The 25,698-nt window shown below is 51.9% G+C and overlaps 1 protein-coding gene across 1 annotated transcript; it reads right to left on the bottom strand.

Moving 5' to 3' along the window:
• Positions 1–1,364: 1,364 nt before the first annotated feature.
• Positions 1,365–25,223, bottom strand: RNF40 (ring finger protein 40). Its single transcript, XM_063138349.1, is given in 21 exon segments — positions 1,365–2,066; positions 2,184–2,285; positions 3,150–3,290; positions 3,813–3,938; positions 4,089–4,301; positions 7,311–7,460; positions 9,702–9,819; positions 11,249–11,430; positions 11,432–11,746; positions 12,404–12,525; positions 13,288–13,423; positions 13,920–14,099; positions 15,219–15,338; positions 15,474–15,548; positions 16,640–16,786; positions 16,910–17,031; positions 19,515–19,748; positions 20,369–20,504; positions 21,165–21,332; positions 24,103–24,300; positions 25,135–25,223. Coding segments are annotated over 20 exon segments (3,096 nt in total). The 5' UTR covers positions 24,235–24,300; positions 25,135–25,223; the 3' UTR covers positions 1,365–1,889.
• Positions 25,224–25,698: the final 475 nt, after the last annotated feature.

Here is a 25,698-nt window from a genome sequence, read left to right as displayed (position 1 = left end):
AGATGCTCCACAGCCATCCTTTCAGATTGGACTACAACTCCCATGATCCTCGTCAGCATCATGTCTATTCGGCACTGGTTTGGCCTCATCTTGAGTACTGCATCCAGTTCTGGGCACCACGCTTCAAGGATGCAGACAAGTTGGAGGGGGTTCAGAAGAGGGCAACGAGTATGATCACGGGTCTGGAAACAAAGCCCTATGAGGAGAGACTGAAACAACTGGGCATGTTTAGCCTGGAGAAGACTGAGGGAAGACATGATAGTGCTCTTCAGATACTAGAAAGGTTGTCACACAGAGGAGGGCCAGGATCTCTTCTCGTTCATCCAAGAGTGCAGGACACGAAATAATGGGCTCAAGTTACAGGAAGCCTGATTCTGGCTGGACATCAGGAAAAACTTCCTGACTGTTAAGAGCAGTACGGCACCAGTTATGTAGGGAGGTTGTAGCCTCTCCCACACTAGAGGCCTTCAAAAGGCAGCTGGACAACCATCTGTCAGGGATGCTTTAAGGTGGATTCCTGCATTGAGCAGGGGGTTGGACTCAATGGCCTTATAGGCCCCTTCTAACTCTACTATTCTATGAGTCTATGAATTGTAGTCCAACGCATCTAGAGAACACAAGGTTGGGGTTACCTGAGAGAGAATGAGTATTCTCCTCTATCAACCCGCCTCGTCACTGAGGTCATCAGAAGGCCTATGGCTTGAACGGGATACACCTGGAGAAGAGCCTTCAGTGTGGTGGCCCCCTTCCTTTGGAAATCCCTGCCCCTGAAGATCAGGCAGACACCAACACTGTGTTGCTTCCAGCATCTCCTGAAAACAGCTCTATTTCAGGAAGCATTCCTTAATTGACCAGCCAGTCAACTTTTGAAAAGTATAATTTTTGAAAAGTTTTTGAAAAGTATAATTTTAATATGGTGTTTTTTTAATTCTTTTTTTATCTTTTTTTTTTACTACTTTACCTCTTATGTTCACCATTCCAGAATCTGTCTTGGATGTGGTATACAAATGTTGTAAATAACATAAATACATAAATAGTGGGAATGGATGACCCCCAATTCTAAAATGTGATGATCCACAACCCTAGAGTGACAATTCTCCTTCCAACTCATCTACTGCCAAGCTCTGCCTCTTCTGGAGTGGGTCTCCCAGTGTATCCTGAATGCATGAGTACTCGAACACAAAGGTGACGCCACCCCTGCCACCGCCCTGTCTTCACACATGACTCCATACGGATCTCTGCCCTCACCCCTTCACACTCACACTGCTACGCTTTGCCTGGGTGGGGTTCAGAATAACCTCCAGGGCGTCCCCTCCAATCCCAGCACGGCACAATGTCCCCCAGAACAAAATCGCAGACGCAGCTTTCGGAGGAACAGTGAAGGATCCATATTCCGCAGGAGCAGGTTTTTACTTCCAAAACTCTCAAAACAATTAAAAAATAAGAAGAACGCCCCTCTCCGACGGGGGGGCATTTGACTGGCGTGACTGCCGCCTGCAGCCCAAAACTGGAGAGCTCGTATTGTAAACGTTTTCGAAATGCTAGAGGGGGCAGGGGGGGGGACCCAAAGGCAATCTGGAGGGCCCACTTGGGAAAGGCTGGAGAGAAGAGCAGCTGAGTCAATTCTTCGGGAGACAGGGAGAGGATCCAGTGATAACCCAGAGGGAAGCCAGTGAGCAGACCCAGCAATGTAAGGGCAGGGGGAGAGAAGAGAAAGTAAACCAAGAGAGAGAAATCCAATGAAAAGGAAGCCTCGGAAGTGGGCGGGGGGGAGAAGGGATCCACAGCCAAAGAACATGGGGCGGGGCGGGGTCTCAGCCGGACCCGAGGCAGGTCTCTACAAGTGGCCCAGGCAGCCTCTGTGAAGGCAGAGCCCTCCGGCCGGGCGCTCAGCTGATGTAGATGCGGTGGAAGTCGTTGGCGCCGAAGGCCGCGTTGCACTTGGGGCACTTCCGCTGGCGGGTGTCGTAGCGCGTCTTGACACATTCGAAGCAGAAGACGTGGAAGCATTTGGTGAGGACGGCGTCCTTCTTGCGGGTGTTGCAGCAGGGGCAGGTCAGCTTGGCCTGGGCGTGGAGAAGGACACGGAGCGTGTGCGGCCGGCGTCCAAGCCTCACCTCTCTCCCCCGAGCGCGGCCTCCCCTGGATTGCAAGGCCAGAGTTCTCCGGCCCCCTCCACTTACCTTGTACTCCTTGATCTCCTCCTGCAGGATCTCGTCGGCGTCCGCGTACACCTCCACCTTGCGCTGCTTCTCCAGCTTGCGCCGCAGGCGGGAGATGTCCTCCTGGGGAAGGGGTGCGAGAACACGAGTCCAAAGAAGAGAAAGGAAACCGAAGCACCGTAAGGCACCATCTGCGTCTTTGGAAATGACAGCTCCCTGCAGGGCCTGGCTTTACAAGTATCTCTATCCACGTTGATTCTAGAAGCCTCACCAAGTAGTAGAGCTACCACCCATATGGCATGAGAACATGAGAACCAGCTGTCAGCTGGGAATCCCTAGGCAGGACACCAGTGCAGCAGCACCCTCCTGACCATGTTCCCCAGCAACTGGAGTACACAGGTTTACTATCTCTGATACTGGAGATCGCATAAAGATTGTTAAGTTTAAGAAAGTAAAAGGCTTGCATAAATTAAAACTGTGTGTGTGGCTATCTCAAGGCTAAACAGAGGAAGACTATCTGTGAGCAATTACCTTGAGATAGAAGCTGTACTGGGAACCTTGCCAGGATTCTCTAAGATATCATGGTGTTAAGGATATGAATATACCAAAGATCCTTGAGGCTGGGCTAGCCGAATCACAGCTGTATGTAATATAGATAAAAACTGTGTATATATGTATATGTGTATAGCTTTTGTCACTCTGCACAATGACACGGAACTGAAAAGAAGTCTGAAGCTAACAAACTTACTCTGCTAAGTAAGACCTGCATTGTGAGCTGTGTTTCTGAGCACAAACAGAATTCCCAAGGAAAAGTTCTGGCCCCAACAAAGATATCAGGACTAGTAGCCATTGGTAGCCTTCCCCGCCAGGAATCTGTCTAGCCCCCCCCCCTGAAAACCATCCAAATGGGTGGCGATCGCCACATCTTGTGGTAGTGAGTTCCATAGTTTACGTGCCGTTTGAAGCAGGCCTTCCTCCCCTTTGTACCTGAGCTCTTTTGAGGTTGAAAGACTCCTTCTCCTTGGCTGCCCGGTTCTCAGCCATGCAGGTCTGGATTTCCTTCAGCTTACACTGCACGTGCTCCAGCTGCACCTTCAGGTCTTCCGCTAACTGGGCAGCCTCTACTGCCTGCAAGGAGAAAGCCAGGAAAGCCCTGAGCTGTTTTCTCAGCCGCATCCAAGTCAGCCATGACAAGGGTCATCAAAAACAATGCAGTGCCCTGTCTATGAGGACCCTATTTCTAGGGACTGTGAATAAAATGCCACATCTGCATCATGGAAGCATAAAAATCAGTGTTGGAGACAGAATTCAATACCTCGGGAATCTCTCTTTCTTCTTCTTTTTTAAAAGTTAAGTTTCTAGCCCCTAAGGTTAAGAAAATGAACTTTAATGTCTGGGGATTGCTCAGAAGAGGAGGCAGCGTGAAGGGAGAGGCAGAAGAGGATTCCCAAGGATCAGGGATGAGGCTTCAGTGGCTTGCCTACTCTGTCTCCCTTTCCCCCCATGGCTAACCAAAACAGAATGATCTAAAATGTATACAACCGTGCTGAATTCCTTTCCTTGAAGCACAAGTACCCACAGGCCCTGTTGCTTCCTATCCCCCACTGTGTTTCTTAGCTGGGGTGGTGGTGAGGGGGGTGGGCTCCTCACCTTCCTCTTGTTGAGCTCCAGGGCCTGGCTGCGCAACGTCAGCTCCTTCTCCACCGTGCCGAGATTCCCCTGCAGGACACGTTCCTTCTCCTCCAGCTTCTGCACCACCAACAGCTGGGTGTCCACCTAAGCACGGAAAAAATGGCCTGAGCTTCAGGGCGTGTGACCTGGGCACCGTTTGCCCATTTTCCTGCACCTGCGTGGCATCCGCCTTTCCCCTCCTCCAAAAGCTCCACCGTCTCAGCGAGGAGGAGGAGGGGGACGGGACTGTGTTACCTGGGACTTGAGGGCCAACACCTGCTCGGCCAGTTCGTCCTTCTCCTCCCGCAGCAGCTTGTGGATCTGGTTGGACTTGATGCGCTCCGACATCAGCTTGAAGTTGGCGTCGTCCTTTTCGCGCAGCTGGTGGTTCAGCCGCATGTTCTGCTCTTGCATGTCCTCGAAGGCCTGGCCTGTGACATCCATTTCCGACAACAGAGCCTCCTCCTCCTGCCCCACAGGTAAAAATAAGCAGTGGGAGGAATGAGGGGGTTCCAAGTTCTCCCCCGGAGCCCTTTCCACTAACCTCAATGCTATGGTTATACAAACACACACACGGACGAGGAGAACTAGGCCTCGTCTCCATGGCGATGGACAGGCTTTGCATGCCCTGTGTATGGGCCATCACCGTAGAGCAAGAAGTGGGGCTCTGGCGCTATTGAAACAGTTAAAATTCTTTAATAATTCTTATTTGTATATAAAATCCTCAACGTTTCGGATTTGATCATCCTTCCTCAGGAGCTGACGCTGGAGACAGGCTGCTGGAAGAACCTGTTCTTATATGTTGAAGATTTGTTTGGGCTTTCTTCTGAGCGTTCTACTAACGAACTGCGTTCTACTAACGAACTGGGACTCGCCATTACGAGCCAGAATCCTTCGACTAAACGCAGTTTGTTAGTGGTGCTTTTTCCCTGTATCTACACGTCCATCACCATAGACTCACAGCATAGCTGGCCCTAAGCCCTCTGGTAACTGTGAAGGAGATGAAGCCCAGGGTGTCAAACCCTGTGACAAATATCTGCCCCAGAAGCCTTTGCATCTTGCAAGACTCCTGCACCAACCTGCATAATAGGCAAAGATGTATCCAAAATAGTTATCGGTCTTCTACATTTCCTTCACAAATTACTCTCCTAAGCTATGGTTTCCATAAAGAAGAAGCAGAAAATTAAGATACATTCCTGAACTAAGTTTGATTCTAAAAGAGGCATTCTAACAGAAGCATTTGTGCTGACTTTTGACTGAACCTTTCCCTGACCTAGGAGCCTGCTATGGGGAAGATGAAATTTTCCCAGCTGACCTCTAGAAAGGAGTAAAAGGAGCATCAGAAAAGAAAGTTGGGGGAAAGAGAACTGCTTTGTACATGTTCAACTTATAAGCGAACATGAAATATGGTGTGAAGTAAACAGAACAAGATTTGAAATAGCAAAATAACCTGGAGAAGAGAAACACATGTTATCATGTTTCAAAGGGAAATGGGTTCAGAAAAGCTGACAAAATATGTAATCTTTTACTCCAAATCATAGCAGGGAACTTCAGGAAAAAAACAACTAATTGCTTAAAGAAATTCCATTCTGTGGAAAGGAATCAGGCAAGCAGCACTAATAAGCAATCCTATAATAGGAGAGGCAAAATTCAAAAACTCCAGGACATTCCACTGTCCTCACAGAATCCAAACACTGGTTCTCTCAGGACACCATATCCATCCTCATGAGACACAGAACACCTCTCTGTTTGGCTTCTCTGCTCTGTTCTGCTCCAGGGTTAGAAATATTATTGGGTGAGATATTTTACTGCTTTAAAAGCAATGCTGGCAGAACCAATCTCAGAATGTTTTAAATTTTCTGCTTGCAACCTCTTTGCCTGTTTAATGCTTATATCATGAAATGTAAAAACTGCTGAGGATGTGGAAGTCAAAGATGAAAAGACACACCTGATCTCAGAGTCCTCTACTTAAAAACTCTAGCCTATTAATACCAGGAATTGTGTAAACGTACAATTCCTTGGTGACACTTTGTACCTGGGTTATGGCAAGGGATACGTTACCTGCTGATCCATGATCAGCTAAATACAAAAACCCTGTATCATAACATCCTTATTCAAGGACAAATCCATCACACCCTTCCAGGGCTTGGTGACCAAGGACCCATCTAGCCACAGCTGGAAACAAGGTGTCTGGCTAGGTGGACCTTTGGACAGACCCAGCAGGGCTCTTGCTTATGCATGCTAACCAGCAGGCCTTGGAGAGGTTGAACGTACGTGGCTCCATCGCTGGGATCACTGTCCTCTGCCATAGTTACCAGCGGGCTAGGGCCCACTATGCCTTGACTCTATGGCAGGGGTGTTGAACCCCTGGTCCGCAAGCCACAACTGGCCTGCTGTTTGGTGGTTCCCTGGCTTCTGCATGTCCTCCCACATCAACCCCGTTCTAAAAAGTTGAAATGCCTCCCCCAAAGCTTAATCACGGGCAGTAAGCTGAAACATGCTGCTATTCTTAGCCCTGCCCTTTTTGCCTTCGGCTACGCCCAACCCTGGAATGCAGCCCCCAAGCCCTGGTCCAAAGTGGGATGTAAGAAGAGCCCTGCTGGATCAGACCGAGGGTCCATCTAGTCAAGCGCTCTGTTCACACAGTGGTCAACCAGCTGTCAACCGGGGACCAACAAAGCAAGACGTGGTGCAACAGCATCCTGGCCCCCATGTTCCCCAGCAACTGGTGCACACAGGTCTTGGATACTGGAGACAGCACACAACCATCAGGGCTAGTAGCCATGGATAGCCTCCAGGAATTTATCCAACCCTCTTTTAAAGCCATCCAAATGGGTGGCCATCACGACATCTTGTGGGAGTGAGTTCCACAATTTAACTATGCACTGTGTGAAGAAGTAGTTCCTTTTATTTGTCCTGGATCTCCCACCAGTCAGTTTCATGGGATGACCCCGGGGTCTAGTATTTTGAGAGAGGGAGGAAAATGTCTCCCTATCCACATTCTCCATGAATTCTGTACACCTCCATCATGTCTCCCCTTAGACTCCTTTTTTCCCAAGCTAAACAAGTTGATGTAACGTTCCCTCGTAGGGGAGTCGCTCCAGCCCCTTCATCATTTTAGTTGCCCCATTCTGCACTTTTTCCAGCTCTATAGTATCTTTTTTTTAGGTGTGGTGACCAGAACTGTACACAGTATCCTAAGTGAGGTCGCATCCTACATTTGTATAAAGGCCGTATGATCCTGGCAGCTTGATTCTCAATTCCTTTTCTTATCATGCCTAACACGGCGTTTGCCTTCTTTACAGCGGCCGCACACTGGCTGGACATTTTCATGGAGCCGCCCACCACAACTCAGTCCTCGGACTGAAAGAGGCCGCGCACCCCTTGTCTACGGCTAGAGAAAGGCTGGAGCACCCACCCTGCCTGCTCCCAGGCCCCGCAGCGCGGCTGACACGTGCTCCTCCCAGGGAGAAATACCTGCTTGGTCGCAGCCAGCTTTTTCTGCAGATGCTCAATTTGCTCCTCAGCCAACTTGATCTTGCGCAAAGCGTCCTCGTCGGCCATTTTCTTGCTCTCTTTCTTCTCCTTCTCCTCCAGCTCGCGGATCCTCACCCGCAGCTCCTCCACCTGCCAACGGGACCCAAGTCGAAGAGAAGAGGGGTGACTCCTTGCCCTGAGGCCCCCCGCGATGCGGTTCCACCAAACCCATCGCCCAGGACGAAGACAGGAGGCGCAAATTACACGTGCCTGAACGCGGCGCCTGGCGGAACTACGGAATTTGCTCCCGCGAGGCAAAGTGACAGCCACCAACACAGGCAGTTTTGAAAAAGGGGGATTAGACAAGTTCATTGAGGATAAGGCTCTCGATGGCTTCTAGTCCCGATGGCTACTTCTCCCATCCAATCCTCCCCGCAGACTCAGGTCCTCTGGAAAGAATTTACTCCAGTCAGCTAAAACTAGGCTGACAACCACTACCCAGAGGACCTTCTCTTCTGCCGCTCCCAGACTGTGGAACGGCCTGCCGGGAGAGATTTGTTAACTTAACAGTCTTCCAGAATTCAAGAAAGCCATAAAGACTGATCTCTTCCAGCAAGTCTACCCAGCTGAATTTTAAGCTGCCTTTTAATAATGTATTAGTTTTATATGTTTTGAATTAAATGCATTTTACGGTGTTTTGCACCCTGCCCTGATCCAGAGGAAGAGGCGGGTAAGAAATAAATATATTGTTATTATTACTACTATACTACTACTAGTCCTGACGGCCAGTACTGGATGCCGTGTGCCTCCGTATACCAATTGCTGAGGAACACCTGATGCCAACGCTGTCATCTTTTCGGTGCCAGATTAAGACTTCCCTCTATTCACAGGCACTTGATAGCATAGGAAAGGCTTCTTAATTTAGTTGTTTGATCGGGTTGTGGTATTTTATTGTTAATTGTTCTGAGCTGTTTTAAGCTGCTGAAAGTATTTGTACCTTTATTTTTTTTGTTGCAAGGCGACCTGACATTTATTTATTTATTTATTTATTTTGAGAAAGGCATCTAAGAAATTTAATACTACTACTCAGGTACGAACAACAACACCGTCACGAGTGGGAGGGTGCTCTGGCCCACATGTCCTGCTTGGGGGGGTTCCCACTGGAGCATTTGGTTGGCCACTGTGGGAAGGAAGAAGATACGGGACTAGAGAGGCGTTTGGCCTGATCCGTCACGGCTCTTATGTCCTCATGCTCTCCTTATTTTCCCCAGCTTTGTAAGACAGCTTGGGAACTATTTCAATGATTTGTAATACTGGTAATATTTCCTGACTCCGGGATAAAAACGTTGTTATTCAAGTTCAGCATCTCCTTGAAAGCAATTAATACTAAGGTGGGCCCTAATCCCATTTTCAGTTTCAGCCAGCATCTGAGGGCAAGAATGTGCGCTTTTGCCTTCAGCGAACAGAGTCCGGCTTCCAGTGGGAGAAGGGAGGCCTCGGTTGCCTTGGGCAGCTCAAAAATAGCTCGTAGATATTTATTTTGTGGGGTTTCAAGATTGACTTTCTGAGTAGACCCCCCCTATTTGAGCGCCATAGCAAACCTGTGCTATAACTTTGGCCTCATAGGTTTTGAGAGCTGGGAGTAGCCTTTTTTTTTTTACATTATCTGAATGAGTATGCTAGTTTCCTGATGAGGAAAACCATAAGCCTAAATATTTGAAAGCCTAAATCAGCCTTCCTCAACCTGGGGCGCTCCAGATGTGTTGGACTACAACTCCCAGAATGCCCCAGCTGGCTGGGGCATTCTGGGAGATGCAGTCCAACACATCTGGAGCGCCCCAGGTTGAGGAAGGCTGGCCTAAATATTTGTTCAGGGACTTAAATCTGCCATTAAGCAGTTCTGATGGGTGTCTGATCAACTTCTTACTGGGGGATAGATTGCACCAGGTTTCTGAAAAGGTGGCCCGTTTCGCCTTCAGAGCAGCCATTTTAAGGAGAGAAATTCACGATAAGCCGATCTGTATTGATGAGTAAACCATCACTGTTGGGTTTTGACATTATTTTAAAACTGATGTCGTATTTTACTTTTGTGTGTCCTTTTTTCGTAACGGCTTTTGCCGCACAAAATAAAGTCTGTTGTCGTTGCTTGGGAACTCGGCCTTACGCTAGGTGAGGGTCAGCTGTGGTTCACGCAGGAGTTCTTCAGCCTCCCCTCCAGCCGCAGCGTGCCGCTACGTGACCCGGCTGCGCTCCGGCGCACTCAACCCAAGCAGGCTCTTACTGGGCTACCGGATGGCTGCAACGAGCAGAGGGGGGGACTAGAGCGATGCAGAAGCTGGTTGGAAGGGGGGCAGAGGAAGAAGAGCAACACACACACACACACGGCCTCACCTCTGCCTTGGTTTTCTTCTCCGCTGCCATGAGTTGCACTTTATCCCGCTGCTCCTTGGGCGCCGACTTGTACATGTCTAGGAGAAGTTTCATCTCCTTCTGGCTCTCCTGTGCCTTTCTGGGGAAGGAGACAGAATCAGTGTGAAGGAGGGCGGCTCACAGCCCAGGGGCCCCCAAGATTTCCCTTCTTCCGGAACTCTCACTTTTCTTGGCCTTCCCTCCCTTCTTCCTGCTCAGGTTTTCCTAGATCCATCCTTGTCACTGGACGCCCAGGTGGACTCCGTGGCCTGGAGTACTTGGGGCCGGCTTCGGCTAATCCGCCAACTACGGCCTTTCCTGGACAGGGACAACCTAGCCACAGTAGTGCACACACTAGTACCATAGATATACAGAGTACAATGAGAAATTAGGATATGTTTACTGTGGAAGATGTGTGCTGATGGGAGTAATTGCTGTATAGAGTTCGGCTAATTTTAATTTTTTATGTAATAATGTGTGATAATATGTGTTCGGCTAAAACCCATTGAGGGTAGCCATGAATAAAATTTGTAATTTATAACTTCCTGATTAGACTACTGCAATGCACTCTACGTGGGGCTGCCCTTGAAGACGGCTCGGAAGTTGCAGCTAGTGCAAAAAGCAGCAGCTAGACTTACAGAGACTGTATAACACCGGTCTTAAAAGAACTGCACTGACTGCCAATACTTTTCCGGTCGGAATTCAAGGTGTTCATAATGACGTTTAAAGCCCTAAACGGCTTGGGACCTTGATACTTGAGGGAGCGCCTCTCCCTGTATCTGCCTGCCTGAGACCTGAGACCTGGAGGAGATGTATGCTATGGTGGGACATGGGAGAGGGCTTTCTCTGTTGTGGCACCACGGCTGTGGAATGCCCTCCCCTTGGAGGCCCGACTGGCGCCAGCATTGCCTTCATTTTGGCATCAAGTTAAGACATGGCTTTTTAACAAAGCCTCTGATGGCTAAATCCGCCAAGCCTGTACATAGTTTTAATTGTCTTAATGGGTTTTTACTGTATTTAAATTCTATATCCGTTTTAGCTTATTCATGGTTTGTTTTTTAGCTGTGTAACTTTATGGTTTTATATTGTTTGTATGATTTTATCTGTACGCCGCCCTGAGATCGTGATATAGGGCAGGACACACGTCTTAACAAATAAATAAATAAATAAAGTGGCTGTGGGGTGAGGTGGGGGGAAATGGGGGTCCAGTGGGTGCTGGGATGCCAACCCCTGACCGAAGAGGTCACTTGGAAAGACCACAGAGGGGGGACGGCTGCTTTTGGAGACCGATGAAAATTATGGGAGCGCAAAGAGGGTCTCAAGCAGTTCAGCTTTTGTCAGCTGGCAAAGCCTGACAGCCTCCTTTGCAGGACTCGAGACCTCGCCCAGGCTGAGCGATGCCCTCGCGTGCCCCCCAACCCACAATAGCCCCCACCCCCGGCCCACTCTCCAGGCAACACCCCCTCCCACCCGTTTCCAAGGGGCCCTTCCGTCCTCCTCCCCCGCCCTGAACTCTCCTCCCCTCTCACTTGAGCTCGGCTCGTAGCTGTTTGAGCAGATCTGAATCTTTCTTCTTGACATCCTCGCCGCCGCCGCCCTTCTGTTTCTCCCGATCCCGCGAGGAGGAAGAGGAGGAGGCCGAAGAGGAGGACGAGCAGGTCTCTTTGTCCCGGTCCCGGGACCTCTCGCGGTCCCCGCCCCGCTCTCCCCCCCCGCCCCTTGGAGCGCTCGGGCTCCTTGGCTCGGGGCGGCGGAGGCGGCTGGGGCGTGGGGGGCTGGGGGGCCGGCAGCTCCTCTTCCTCCTTCTTCACCCCCTCAAGCAGCTGGGGAGTCGCCGCCTCCTCTTTGGGCTCCTTCTTCACCTGCACCTCCTTGGGCTCCCTCTTCACCTCGGAGGCGGCCGCCCCCTCCTCCTCCTTCACTGTGGCTCCCCCCGGGCCCCCAAGCAGGCCGGCAGGGTCTTCACTCCCCGGCGTCGTGGGGGTGGCCGCCTGGCTGGAGGAAAAGCCGCTCTGCTGCATCCGAACCTGAGGAAGGGATGGAGGAAGGAATCGACACTGTTGGGGTCCCTTCTAAGTACCTGGAAAGACGGGCTAAAATTTCAGGCGTTTCGGCCTACTGCGTCCCATGAACAGCCAATGGCAAGGATTCATGGGAGTTGCAGGCCACGAGCCGCCCACCCCACCTAGGCAAAAGACATCCGCATCCCATAACCGCACACTCCGTTCCGGCAGGACGAAGGGATGCTAATCTTCAGACGTTTACACCGTGTAGCGTTAGGGGTGGGTGTGTGCGTTGTAAGGAGGGACTAAAAAAAGTCGGAGCCTCACGGCAGCCGAGGGGTGGAGGACAGGAAGACCCCCGCTGGACAGCAGGGGGCGGCTGTAAGTCCAGCACCCCCACGCCCAGGTCGGCCGCTCTGCGTCTGTTTGCAGTCAAAGCTACTTTACCTGCATTCTTGGGATTTTTAGCAAGCTCCGGAGAGCCAAAATCGGGTTTCAACGAATAAAGTGAGATGCAAGGTGGCCAGTTGTGTACCCCCGATGCACCTGCGCTACGGAGCCCGTGGTTCCCGTCTCCCAAGCGGGACGAGGCTGCTCACACGGATACGAATCCAAAAGCGGCTGGCCCTGATCCGAGCTGCCCCCAAGGATGCCCGAGCCATTGCCCCGCCCCCGACCCACCTTGTTGATCTCCGCCTGCACCTCCCGGAGCTTCCGCTTGTACCGCTGCACGTCGCCCTTCAGCTGGTGGTTGTGGTTCTGCAGGCTGCTGATCAGGTGGCGCATCTCCCGGTTGATGGGGCCTCGGGTTCGAAGGGAGGGGGTCGGGGAGGGAGGGAGGAGAGCGAGAACCGGCGATTGAGCAGGCGGGCCGTGGCGAGAGGAGGGGGCTCTCCCCACACAGGGCACCGGACTAACGCACTGGCAGGGGGGGGGGGGGGATTTGAACCTCTTTCAGCCCCATGGCCTGATAGCATTTCGGAGGGCTACAATCCAGTAGGGGGCGGGGCTGAAGCCAAGAGGGGCGGGGCCAAAGGGAGAAGGGCGGGGCCAAACCACCACAAGTAGCAGTAGAGTAAAACTGTTACTGCCAGTAACGAAGCCTCAGGAGAGGCGTTTCAGCCTTTTAGGAGGGGGGAAAAGACAGTGCAAAAGCTGGGACGCCACTGAATGATTGGTGGTCGGGGGAGGAGGAGGCGGGGCTTGAGGAAGGGGGTGGGGCCAGAGAGACCGGATTTGGCCCATAGGCCTGAGGTTTGACACCCCTGGTTTCCAAGCGCCCGGAATATGGTGAGGAGGAACGAACACAGCCCACGAAAGTAGCCTTAGCTTTCTTGGGTAGAAGGACCACGGGGATATCCCTGGCGTGCAACCGGCACTGATACGGTGGGGCTTGTCTTCTACCTGAGTGCTCTTCTATGGCGGGTGAACCAACCCCCGTTGAAGGGCCCAGAGTAGAAGGGACGCCCAGCAGGCCACACCGTGAACTACACGGGTGGGGTGGAGGAACACCCTCTCCCGGGGCTGCCCCGCGAACGCCCCACAGGGAGGGACCGCCGCCTCACCAGCTTGCTCGTTGGCGGCCAGGTTCTGCTCAAACTCGATGCGCAGCATTTCGTACTCCTTGCGCACCTGCGCCAGCGTGTCCTCCAGCTGGATCACCTCTGTCCGCAACTTCTTCTGCAGGTTCAGCTCGTCGCTCTAGTGCCAGGGAGGGGGGGTGAGGTCAGCCGCACGGCGCCAAAGCGCAGGCCCCTGACGCCTTCCTCCTCGGGGGCGTCAAGGTGCAATGGCTCGGGGAGGGCTTAACCTTGACCTTGGGCGGATGTTACGATCCTATTTCAATCCAGCTCCGCAAAGCAGAGGCGCAAGGAGGGGGAAGGAGGGCCGGGCTGGCGAGGAATTGTGGGAGCTGCAGGCCAAGCCCAGCGGGAGGACACCAAATGGGTGGAAAGGCCGGCTTGCGCCCCTGCCCACAGCCTTGCAGGGTTGGAGACCAGGGTGGGAGACCCCTCACACACTCCCTTATCGGAACACAGGAAACAGCCTCATATATGGAGTCGGACCGCTGGTTCATCTAGCCCAGTGTCGCCGACACTGACTGGCAGCAGCTGCAGCTCTCCCAGGGTGCAGGCAAGACGTGTCCTCGAGCGCTCCCTCCCTCCCTCTCCGCTGCGCCTCCCAGGGGCCCCCTCACCTCCATGTGCTCAATGTGGCGCAGGTGGCTGTTCTTGGTGGTGAGCAGGAGGGCCCGGGCCTCGTCCAGCTGCGTCTTCACCTGCAGGCTCTCGTTGTACAGCAGCGAGAACTGGGACTGCAGCACTTTGAACTCCAGGGTCTCCTTCACGGCCTCCTCGGGCAAGCTCCGCAGCGCCACCTGCAGGCCGGGGAAGAGAGCCAAGCTGAGCCCAGGCGCACAGAAACGCCCAGGACAAGCGTCCCCCGAGACACCGGAGTAAGTCGTTTTCATTTGTACCTAACAACCGTTGGCGGCAAAATCAGATCGAGGCCCAGCAGTCATCAGAAGAGCCATGATGGATCAGACCAAGGGCCCATCTAGTCCAGCGCTCTGTTCCCAAGGGAGAGTGGCCAACCAGACAACCCAAAGGGAGAACAACCCAAAGGGACAACCCAAAGTCCAGGTCCGGGCCCGATTCAAAGTGCTGGTATTAACATTTAAAGCCCTAAACAGCTAGGGGCCAGGCTATCTGAAGGAACGTCTCCTCCCGTATGTACCTGCCCGGACCCTAAGGTCATCCTCAGGGGCCCTTCTCCGCAAGCCCCTGCCAAAGGAAGTGAGGCAGGTGGCTACCAGGAGGAGGGCCTTCTCTGCTGTGGCACCCCGGCTGTGGAACGAGCTCCCCAAGGAGGTTCGCTTGGCACCTATGCTTTTAGAGGCCAGGTGAAGACCTTTTTATCCTCCCAGCATTTTAACAGTCTATAAATAAATTTTAACTTGGTGTTTTAAATTTGTAATTTTGCATTGCTGCTGTTTTTATCTGGTTGAGCTTTTATATTGTATTTTATATTCTGGTTTTATACTTTGAATGTTTTTAATTTTTGTGAACCGCCCAGAGAGCTCCGGCTATCGGGCGGTATAGAAATGTTATAAATAAATAAATAATAAAATAAATAAATAAGGGAAGGCCACAAGCCGGACAGGAGTGCGACAGCACCTTCCCGCCCATGTTCCCCAGCAACAGGTGGACCTAGGCTTATTGCTTCTGATACTGGATGAACTATAGAGCCCTCAGGACTAGTAGCCATGGACAGCCTCGCCCAACCCCCTTTTAAAGCCACCCCAATTGCTGGCCCTTCACGACATCTCACGGCAGTGAGTTCCACAGTTTAACTCTGTGCTGGGGGAAGAAGTCCTTCCTTTCATCCGTCCTGCATCTCCCACCAATCAGCTTCGTGGGATGGCCTCAAAGCCAACCCAAGATGGGACCCTTGCTGCCAGATTTCTGGAAGACCTATTGGCCAGGCCTATCCCCACCTTGAGCTTCTCGTTGGTCCGAACCGCCTGCTGCATTTCGTGCTGCAGTTTCTCCAGCTCCGCCATGCGGCTGTTGGCAAGTTCTTGGTTCTCCTCCAGCTCCGCGTTCAGCATCTCAAACTGCAAACACAGAACAAGTCAGCAAGGTTCTGCATGGGGGGGGGGGGCAGGGGCTGGGAGATCCAAGACCCCCCCCCACCCCCATATATCCCAATGACACTAATGTAACTCTCCGGCCGTTTCCCTGCCACTCACCTTCTGCATGCTAAGCGTGATCTGCCCGCCCTGGAACCCGCCAGAACTGCCCGATGCGTAGTAACCGGAGTTCAGCTGCGAAAAAAGCAGAGGGGGAAATTCAGGACCTTATGAGTCACAAATATTGAGAAAACATTTCTAAAACACATTCAGCACATTTAGACCGGCTCTTGCCTGCCAAACTGACCCACGGTTATGGATCTTAATAGCGTTCGCCTGCTATGGCCGAGATGCAGGCAAGTGCAGCTAAAATATTTCCAAAGACAGAAGTGCTCTTTATTATGATGGGGCAGGAGAGAAATGGCCACCTGCCATCCCAGGCCTCTATCGCCATTTACCTGAAACTCAGGTAAAACAGCCCAAGCTCGTTAATGAAGCCATCTCCACAAGCCCTACATCTACTGATGGAGAGGGCCAGGATTGGTACTTGGTTCCATGAAGTCAGAGCCACGACTGAAAAGGCCCTGCTTTATACACCGGCCAACCTCACGTCCTGAATGGAAGGGAGCCTCCACAAGGCTTTTCCCCCAAAGCGCAAGGGGCAGGGGAGCTCATGGGGGGGTGGGGGAGACGGGCAATCCCTACTTGAGGATTATTGCAATGGCAGCATAGACAGGCTGATCCGGCCTTCTCCCATCCCGTACATGATGAGGTTCAGCGGCTTGCGCAGCGTGGTTTGCTTTACAACGGAGGGAGGCCGACGTGTGGCCCTCCTGGAGTTCTGGCCTACAGCTGCCATCATCCCTCACCATTGGCCATGCTGGCTGGGGCAGATGGGAGCTGGAAGCCGAAACGCCCCTGCTTTACAAATGGCCCGTCGAATTGGGGGTGCAGCCGCCTCCCCCAAAGGGCAGAGATCCACAGGCCAAAGTAGGGGGCTTTACAGGCCCACAACCTCACCCTGCCACCTGCGCCCTCAAACCCACCATCCAGGATGTGCGCATCCACGGGAGAATGACTTGCACAAGGTGGACCACCACCCTCACCCTCACCACCACCCATTCCTCCTTGCCCAGCGGTTACATGGATTAAATGGCAGGTAAGTCTCCCTGCTTCCTTCCTGCTCCTGGGAAAGGAAGGGGGGATGGAAACGGAGGAGAGCTGTCTACAGTATCAGCCGTTGGGGGGGGGGGAGGACCTCCCCACCCCCACCGGCCCTTGCTTGCCTGCTCCAGCGCCTCAGCCAGGTGCTTGTTTAGCTTCTGCTCCCGCTTTTGCAGCTTCTCGCTGTCCCACTGCAGGTCCTCGATGGTGGTCTCCATCTCCAGCACTTTGGTCTCCGACGAGGTGACCTTGTCCTGCAGCTCTGTGTACTGCACAGGGAAAGAGGCAGAGCAGGACAGGCCTCAGGGCTGCTCATCGCCGCCCCACAGCCCCTCCACTCCCCAGCTGAGCTGGCAAGCGCGGGCAGGAAGCGTCCGACCACGGAAACGTACCTCCAAGGAGAACTTATGGTGCTTCTCCTGGAGCTGGGTGGTTAAATCCTGCAGGTGCCGGTTCTCTCTTGTCAGCTCCTTGGTGAGAATCTTCACGGCTTCTTCCAGTTGATCAAACTCCACTGCGGGAGGAAGAGATCTGTAAGGCCCTGAGTCCGGCCAGCGGCCAGCCCCCCATCTGCTATACACTGATACCCGGTGCAGATGGTGGAACGGCCTGCCGGGAGAGATTCATCAATTTAATAGTCTTTCTGAATATAAAAAAAAGCTATAAAAACTGATCTCTTCCGGCAAGCCTACCCAGTTGAATTTTAAGATGCCTGGCTGTTATTTTAATAATGTATTGGTTTTATATGTTTTTAATCAGTTTTATGAATTTTATAGTATTTTTGTACTTGATGTTGTTTTCTGCCTCGATCCAGAGGAAGAGATGGGTAAGATAATATTATATTATTATTATTATTATATTATTATTATTGGATACAGTTTATTTGTGGCTCACTTTTGCTTTGAACCACAAGCAAGCGAGAGTGCTGAGCTTGGGTCTGGGTTCGAAACCCTCCCCAGAGTCTGATTTGGTGGGCCTGTTCAGACGACCCTTCAGGCTCTGGGGTTAGCGAAACGGTGGTCCTCTGGGGTTAGCACTTAACCAAAAGCTGTGCTGTGGCACACAACACTTGAAGCCACGGTTAGAGCCACTAATCCTGCTGCAGACAGTCCGACAGGGGTTAGAAAGCGATCAGGGTTTAGCAAAACGCATCTCACAAGACGCCTTAAACCCTACTGCTTAACCAAAAGCCTTAACCAGCAGGGTTTAAGGTGTCTTCTAAACAGGCCCAGTCTCTCTCTCTCTCAACCTCAACCCTTCACCTGTAGAGGGGGAATTAGCAGTGGCCTGCCTCACTCGATGACTGCAAAGCTAAGCAAGAAAAGTCTTGGAAATAGCAATTTAAAAAAATCAGTAAAAAAAAAAAATCCAATCATTAGCTAGAGAACACAGAAATTCAATTGCCTACTTTCTTCATCTAACTTTGAACTGAGCATTTGACAGATGGATTTCTTTTTAAAATTAAATAGTTAAGCGTCGGTAAAAAAAACACAAGTTAAATTTCATTACAAACATGTGCTAATTTAATAAAGGTGACGTCCCGAATGTTAGTCGCTGGAGCCATTTTAAACACACGGCACCATAAGTGCAAATGTAGGTTAAGGGCACGATGCTATGCATGTTTAGAAATGCTGGGAGTTGTGGGACTTTTTTTTCTGTCTAAACGTGCATAGGATCACGCCTTAAAATATCTTAATGTTTGTAACCTCTGGAACACTAGAGCAGAACCACTGCTCTCCCACTTCTCACAAGCTTTCCCACTTTCAGCCTTGCAAATTCATCCGCCAAAAGTACTGGCCAATAAGATGTTTACTGGTCCACCTAACCACACATATCCATGTCATCTGTGGCACATAGGGTTGCCATATGTCCCGGAAAACTGGGAATGTCCCGATTTCCAGGAGATTCTGAAATGTCCTGACCGGCTGGGCAAGAATCCCGGATTCCTGGTCCAGCTGGCCAGAGAAATTCTGACCTCCCAAATGGTGCCTTGAGTCTGCTCAGTGGAGCGGCAGCAGCAGAGAAAAAGACGCATCAGTCCGGCGCTTTTTCCAGAGCATCATCGCTCCTCCACAGGCTCACCTGAGTCACTCACCATGACTCACCTTATTGCACCTGTGAATGCATAGAAGAGGACCAACAGTGAGGGAGGGCGCACGTGCTCTCCTCAGGCTACCTGAATCCCAAGCAATGCAAAGGAGTTTGGTGAGCTTGGCTGGTTGTGGTCAGACCTTTAGGGTTAGCACAGGGCAGAGCTGCTGGGTTATTTGTGGGGGAAGAAAGAGAGTTTTGTGGGAGACAGGAGGCGATGAGTGGGTGAAGGAGAGGAAAGGAGAGAGAGGGGAAAGGAAAGGAAAGGACAGTCACTCCCCAAAAATCGCCCTTCAAAAATCTACCTCCTTGGATTTGGGTTGCAAGCCTCAAATCTGTTACTTGGAAGTAAGTCGCAGTGAATTTAAGATGTCTGGTTTTACAGTTGTTGATGTTTTAATTGAAAAATTGGGCTTTGCAAAAATTGGGCTTTCCCTAGACCTTTATATATTGCTCAGTTTTTTTTAAAAAAATCCTAGCCTCCCCCACCCCCCGCAAAAAAGATTGTACCGTTTTGTGGATTCAGAATATGGCAACCCTAGTGGCACAGCTGCACCTGGATTTTGGGAGGGGTGGAGAGAGAGGGAGAATTCCTTCCATCCAGTTAAAAATTTCCTTACACGCTCACTTGGCAAGAAATTCTTACCCCAGACGATTGGCTATTTATGAGACTGCACGACGACGCCTTAGATCCCTTCCCTTCATGGCTACTCTCACAGCACAAGAACTTCCTGCGCGACTCGTCTCTCTCCTTGAGGACGCTGGATCTCGCGCCCTCTTTTCCCGAGTGATGCCTGAGGCAGAGCCTCAGGGGGTGTGACGCAGAGGATGCTGGGAGTGCAGCCCAGCTGCTTCCAAGCCTGCCCCGCCCCCCGCCACCGCCCCTGCTGTGGGGTTTGGCCTCACCCCGGACATAGATCTTCTGGCAGAGTTCCTCCGTGCGCCGGTGGATCTTGTCGGACACTTCCACGATGCGGGAGACGGCGGCCTTGGAGAACTCCATGCGCTCTTGAAGCTGCAGTTCGATCTCTTCGCTGCTACTGCTGGCCAAGGTGGCCAGGAAGGAAAGGGCCGTCTCGTTCAGGACCAGGCCCCCAGCCTTCCAGGGGGCAGGGGGAGTAATGGGGGACAGCACTGCCTCTGAAGAGAGCGGATGGAAACAGGGTCAGAAGGACATGAGAGAAGCCCTGCTGGGTCAGGCCAAGGGTCCTTCGAGTCCAGCATTCGAGGCACACAGTGGCCAAACACCTGCCCACGGGGAACCCACAAGCAGGACACGAATGCAACGGCACTCTCCCGCCCATGGTCCCCAGCAACTAGGCCTACTGCCTCTGATACTGGAGATAGCATAGAGGAATAAGGACTAATAGCCATGGACAGCCTTCTCCTCCAGGAATTTGTCTATCCCTTTTTCAAAGCCATCCAAATTGCGGTAGCGAATCCCATAACTCAGCTATGCGCTGTGTGAAGAAGTCCTTCTTTTTATCCGTCCTGAATCTCCCACCCATCAGCTTCATGGGATGAGCCCATTGGGTTCTAGCATTTTGAGAGAGGGAGAAAAATGTCTCCCTGCTCACCCTTCTCCACTAGTCCAGTAAAGCGAAGCCCCCAAAAAAGCCACACCACAATTTGACCGGACTACATACCGTGCATAATTTTATACACGCCTACCGTGTCTCGGTTCTGAGAGGAGGGGCCCCCTGCTCTGCCCCCACACACACACACACCGTGGCCTGTAAGCAATGAAACGCCGGGCCCACCTCTCCTCTCGGCCGCCTCTTGGCCCAGGAGAGCAGCATCCAGCTCTGCTCCTGTAAGCTCCAGCTTGGGCTCCTCCAGAGCCGGCCCACAGTCTCCGTCGTAACGTCTCAGGAGCACTTGCACCGTCTCATCCAGCTGTAGCAATGAGGAGGAAAGGAGGGGGGGAGAATGGGCTTAGGGGAAGAGGCGAAGGGAAGGGGAGAGGGCGTTTGGGAGGCCCCAGGCAGGGCTATGCCCATGTCCCAAACTGTACCATCTCTGAGCACACAGAACGGACTAGGAAAGGGAAAGGAACATCTCGTGCAAGCACTGAGTCATTGCTGACTCTTGGAGGGACGCCAGCTTTCGCTGACGTTTTCTGGGCAGGCCTTATAGCGGGGTGGTTTGCCGTTGCCTTCCCCGGCCATTATTACCTTTCCCCCAGCTAACTGGGTACTCATTTTACCGACCTCAGGAGGATGGAAGGCTGAGTCGACCCGAGCCGGCTGCCTGAAACCAGCTTCCGCTGGGATCGAACTCAGGCCGTAGGAAGAGTTTCGGCTGCAGAAACTGCTGCTTTACCGCTCTGCGCCACACGAGGCTCTCAGAACGGACTACTGTCAATTAAATACTGCTAGTCCTGAAGAAAGAATAAGGAGCGGCCACTCCCTGGCCCCTGGACATCCTGATTCGCCCTCTGCCCATCTCCTAAAACTGCACCAGGTATTGAATTGACCATCAGCCTGGTACCTGCCACCCTAAGGACTAGAAACTTAAGGGAAAAGGAAAGATCAGCCAGGAGGAGCACGCCCTGACCTGCTTCCAGTAGCGGTTGACGATCAAGAGGGTGGCGTCGTCGGTGGCCTGCCTCTTCTCCAGCTTCTCGATGCGCTCACGCAGCTCGTCCTCAAAGGCCTGCCGCTGCTCCAGCCGCTCCGCTAGTTTCTTGTTCTTGAACTGAAGGACCTTGAGGTCCATCTCCTCCTGTAGCAAGAAGTCCCCCCATCACCATCACACACACACACACGAGAATGCGATCCACAGCGTCATCCTCTGCCGTCCCCACCAACCGTCCTAATGGATTAATGGGAACACATACCAAGAGCCCCCCCACCCCGACTAGAGAGCCCATCAACAGTTCGGCCTTAACTTGCAAAGCTGATTAGCAGGATCTTGATCTTGCATGCGCTCAGAGGTCTCCAATCAAAACACCGCAACAGATCAAAACACTAGATTGGATCCAGGCTTGGCCTTCTGCAAGAGGAAGGGCTTCGCTCCAGAAATTCCTCCATCTGATTTTTGGGGATTCTCCCCACATCACAGCTCGCCCCACTCAGGGCGCCTCCTGACACTCTGACCTAGTTTGCATGATCAAAAAGCCCACCGTGAGTTGCTTAAGCTATGGTGAACTGTGGCGTGTACCAGCTGGCATTTTGTGTATTCAACCCCTGATCGGGAGTTGTTCGGCCAGCATGTGTTATATGAGGGTTAAACAACCCTGTGGAAAGGATCCAAACATCAAAGAACTGTCTGAGAATGATAAATAAGTCACTACAGGGTTCTACATTACCCACGATCTATTGTTTAATCCTTGCATAAACCACGGTGGCTGGGTTCAGATGCAATAACCACCCCAGATGGGAGTTGAATATACACATACCAGCACATGCCACTACTCACCATAGCTTAAACAACCCACAGTGGGCTGTTTTGATCATGCATATTGGTCCTCCATGTACCATCTTCAAGGGGAAGACTACTTCGGTCAGTACAGTTGATCCAGCATAAAACTGGATCCGATCCACTATGATCTGGGCGGTCATGATTCTGCATGTCTTATTACTTTCCCTCCGGAAATTTCTGGAGACATTTGCATTTCTAATAACATGTCAGCAATGTGCTGAGAGCAATGTAACTTGGTCAATAATAATAAAGTAACGTGGCTCACGGGACAGATTTGAGCATGTTGCCAGGATGAATCCCCTAGACCTCCAATTCTTAAAATCGATCTTTAACACTAGTTATCCAGGAAACAAGTCCTCCTTCAAAGAGGCTCAGGCTGACACGTCCGCCTTCCTGACTCACCTCCAGCCAACAGAATTTGAGACTACATCTATTTTGGTTCAGAAGGAAAATCAAGTAGCGGCCTCGCAACATTTCCTTCTAAAAGGTTGCGGGCTCTCCCACACTAGAGGCCTTCAAGAGGCAGCTGGACAACCATCTGTCAGGGATGCTTTAGGGTGGATTCCTGCATTGAGCAGGGGGTTGGACTTGATGGCCTTGTAGGCCCCTTCCAACTCTGCTTTTCTATGATTCTATGAAACTATTCCAACTCTTAAGCATCAGTATCTAATTGTATTTATTTATTTTATTATTTATTATTGCATTTATATCCCGCCTTTTTTCCACCTTAAGGAACCCAAGGCAGCGTACATAACCCTCCTCTTCTCCATTTTATCCTAACAACAACCCTGTGAGGTGGGTTGGGCTGAAAGTGTGTGATTGGCCCAAAGTCACCCAGTGGGTTTCCATCCCGAGTGGGGACTAGAACCCGGATCTTCCAACTCCCAGTCCAACACTCTAGCCAGGCCAGTAGAAAATATTTGATTCTCAGGTGCCACCATCCACTTTCTAAACAAAATTGAAGACCTGGGGTTTTTCTGGCCCTGTCTGATTATGCTCTCTATTGCTTTCCTAAACTCCCCCAAAACAGGAGTCGGCAGAAGGTAAATCCCCCTGCCGTTCACAGACACACTTCTGCCAGTAACCCAGCCATAGGTTCCAAGGACAGCTCTTGCGTCTTCTGGCCTGAAAGCAAACATTCCTAACTTCAGATTATGTGGTCTGGCTCGGGTTGCTTGGTAGGGATGGGAAATGCACTCTACACATGCTCAGAGGCACCTGAAAATTATCCATATATTCCAGAGACAAGTTGACAACCTTTGGACTTCAACTCCCAGCGTTCCTGGCCATTGGCCATGCTGGCAGGGGCTTCTGGGAGAGGAAATCCAAAACATATTATTATTATTATTATTTATTTATTTATATAGCACCATCAATGTACATGGTGCTGTACAGATTACACAGTAAATAACCAAGACCTTCTGCCCACCCCTGCCTTTTTTAGAAGTCTGGACATACCTACGCACAATAGGTCCCATGATTTCTTTCCAGAATTGATTAAAATGCAGCACATTCAATTACTGCCCACATTTGTGCATAGAAGGAAGCTTGTTTGCTTTTCAGCAATTTCCTATAGAGGCGGCGCTACTCACTCCATTGCAGAAGTAGTGACATTGCAGCTAACTCGCCCACCCAATGAGTGAAGATCTCGTCTTGCCAATCTACATTCTATATCAAACCATCTTGAAGATGGACGGCTTGGCTTATAGAGCAAGTTATTTAAAGAAAGAGTCCTTGCGAATTGCACAATATCATAATAAATGGGTAATGGATCATACGTCTCTTTTCCCAACAACCTAGTTCTAAGGCTCATCATTTGTTTGCTAAGGAAAGCTTCCTCTGCTTTTGACTGGACATCAAGACACCATCTCAATCTCCGTTCCCCTTTATGCATATAAGGGGCCTCACATCCCAAGCCTGTCAAAGTGACCTGAAAATCAGCCCGCTCCAAACACAACGGCTGGTGGCCACTCGCCGGTTGGACTCCAACTGTGAAAATGCAATCGCTGCAGACCTCACCCTCACCCAATGCACGCAATCCTCACCCCGCCCTCAGTCCCCAGGTCCTCACCGTAGAAGAGATGCCCCCGAGCCGGATGGGCTCAATCAGGGTAGTGGTGGTCTTCTCTTCCCGGTTGGCTTTCTTCTCAGGGGGGCCCGATCCCCCATCCCCAGCTGCCCGCTTGCTTCCAGGCCCTGACATGGTGTCTTTGAGCGGTGGGTGAGAGGCAGAGGAATCAGGCGGTCAGCCGAGGGGGCAGCTCCTCAGCTGAAACGGAAAAGAAGAAAGAGCGGTGAGACGCAGACCAGCGCGGCACTAATCCAGACATAGCCCAATACCACCAACCCAGGCTAGGCCTTGCTTATCCCACATCTGATCAAAGCAGCAAGCAGAAGGGAGGGGGCATAAAGGAATAGCAGCAAAATAAAGAAGCGCAGGGCGTTAGCTTGGAAATTTCGAGAGGACACAAATGGAAAGAGGGCCATGATCACAGATGCCAACACACAAACACAGAGAGATGGTGTGTGCCCAGGGCAGGCAGAAGTTCAACCAGTGTTTCCTGGCACGGAGGCACAGCGAGATGGGGAAAAGCAGCACCTGTTGAACTGCTGCTGTCTATCTAACTTGCTGCACAGCAAGCGCCCGGCTTGGAGGGGAGGGAACAGCGTTGACCAGCAGATATGGAAGAGAGACAGGGCTGGCCTGGGGAAACGGCAGCGCTCAGCACGAAGGGAAAGGCAGGCCGAGAGGAGGCGCAGTCAGATACATCCAGGGAAAAGAGCAGCACTGAACTGAGAGGGGCAAAAGGGAGGAGAGACAGAGGAAGAAGAGGGCGGGGGGTTAAAATGGGGGGCAGGGAGCCAAGAGTGGCCACACTCCTCCCCCTCTCTCTCGTTTTAAACCAAGCCCAGCTCAGGAAGGAAGCTCAGCTTGGGGGGAGAAATGAATGCGAGTAGGCAAGGCGGGAGATCTCAGTGAGGAGAGAGGAAGGAATTGGGGGGGGGGGAGAAAGAGAGATGGGACGAAGGTGGCGACACGGGGTGCCGGAGAAAGCTCTCCCCCCCCCCGGTGAGGCAGGACCCCCCTCCCCCCCTCTCTCACCTGCCCCAGCGCCCCCTCCTCCCTCAGCTGCGGATCCTTCGCAATCCCCCCCATGCGACGATTCGGACCAGAAACGCCAGCGTAGCTACTGCGCATGCTCCAGGGTAACCCTCCCTGGGGCCCAGCCCTCGCCTCCCGACCAACCCAGAGCGCTTCTTCCCCCGCCCCGCGAGGGCGCGCATGCGTATCCGCCCATCCTGTTAGGAATGTAAAGCGAAAACTATTTCTTCCTTTCTTTTCATTGGTCGGAACTGACACACTGGGCGGGGTTTTACTTCGTGGGAGGCTTGGTCGGGAGGAGGAAAGAGAAAGAAGCCCGCGATTGGATAAGGCGCGAAAGAGGCTGCGCTCGGCGACGCCTGTGATTGGGCCAGGAGCTCGCGGAGCTGCGTTCTGAGAGGGTCCGTTCGGTTCGCAGAACTCTCATAGAGATAGAAACATGTAAAGCCAACCACGCATTTGGCCTCCTTCCGGCCTAAAATGAAACTTTTTTTTGTCTGTAGTGTCCAATGCAAAGGTTTCACGAATAAGCCGCCGCTCTTGCGCCTCTCGTAGAAGCCGGAG

The sequence above is a fragment of the Elgaria multicarinata genome, chromosome 11, assembly GCF_023053635.1.
Source record: "Elgaria multicarinata webbii isolate HBS135686 ecotype San Diego chromosome 11, rElgMul1.1.pri, whole genome shotgun sequence".
NCBI lineage: Eukaryota > Metazoa > Chordata > Lepidosauria > Squamata > Anguidae > Elgaria > Elgaria multicarinata.
This window is presented reverse-complemented; position numbering and strand designations above follow the sequence as displayed.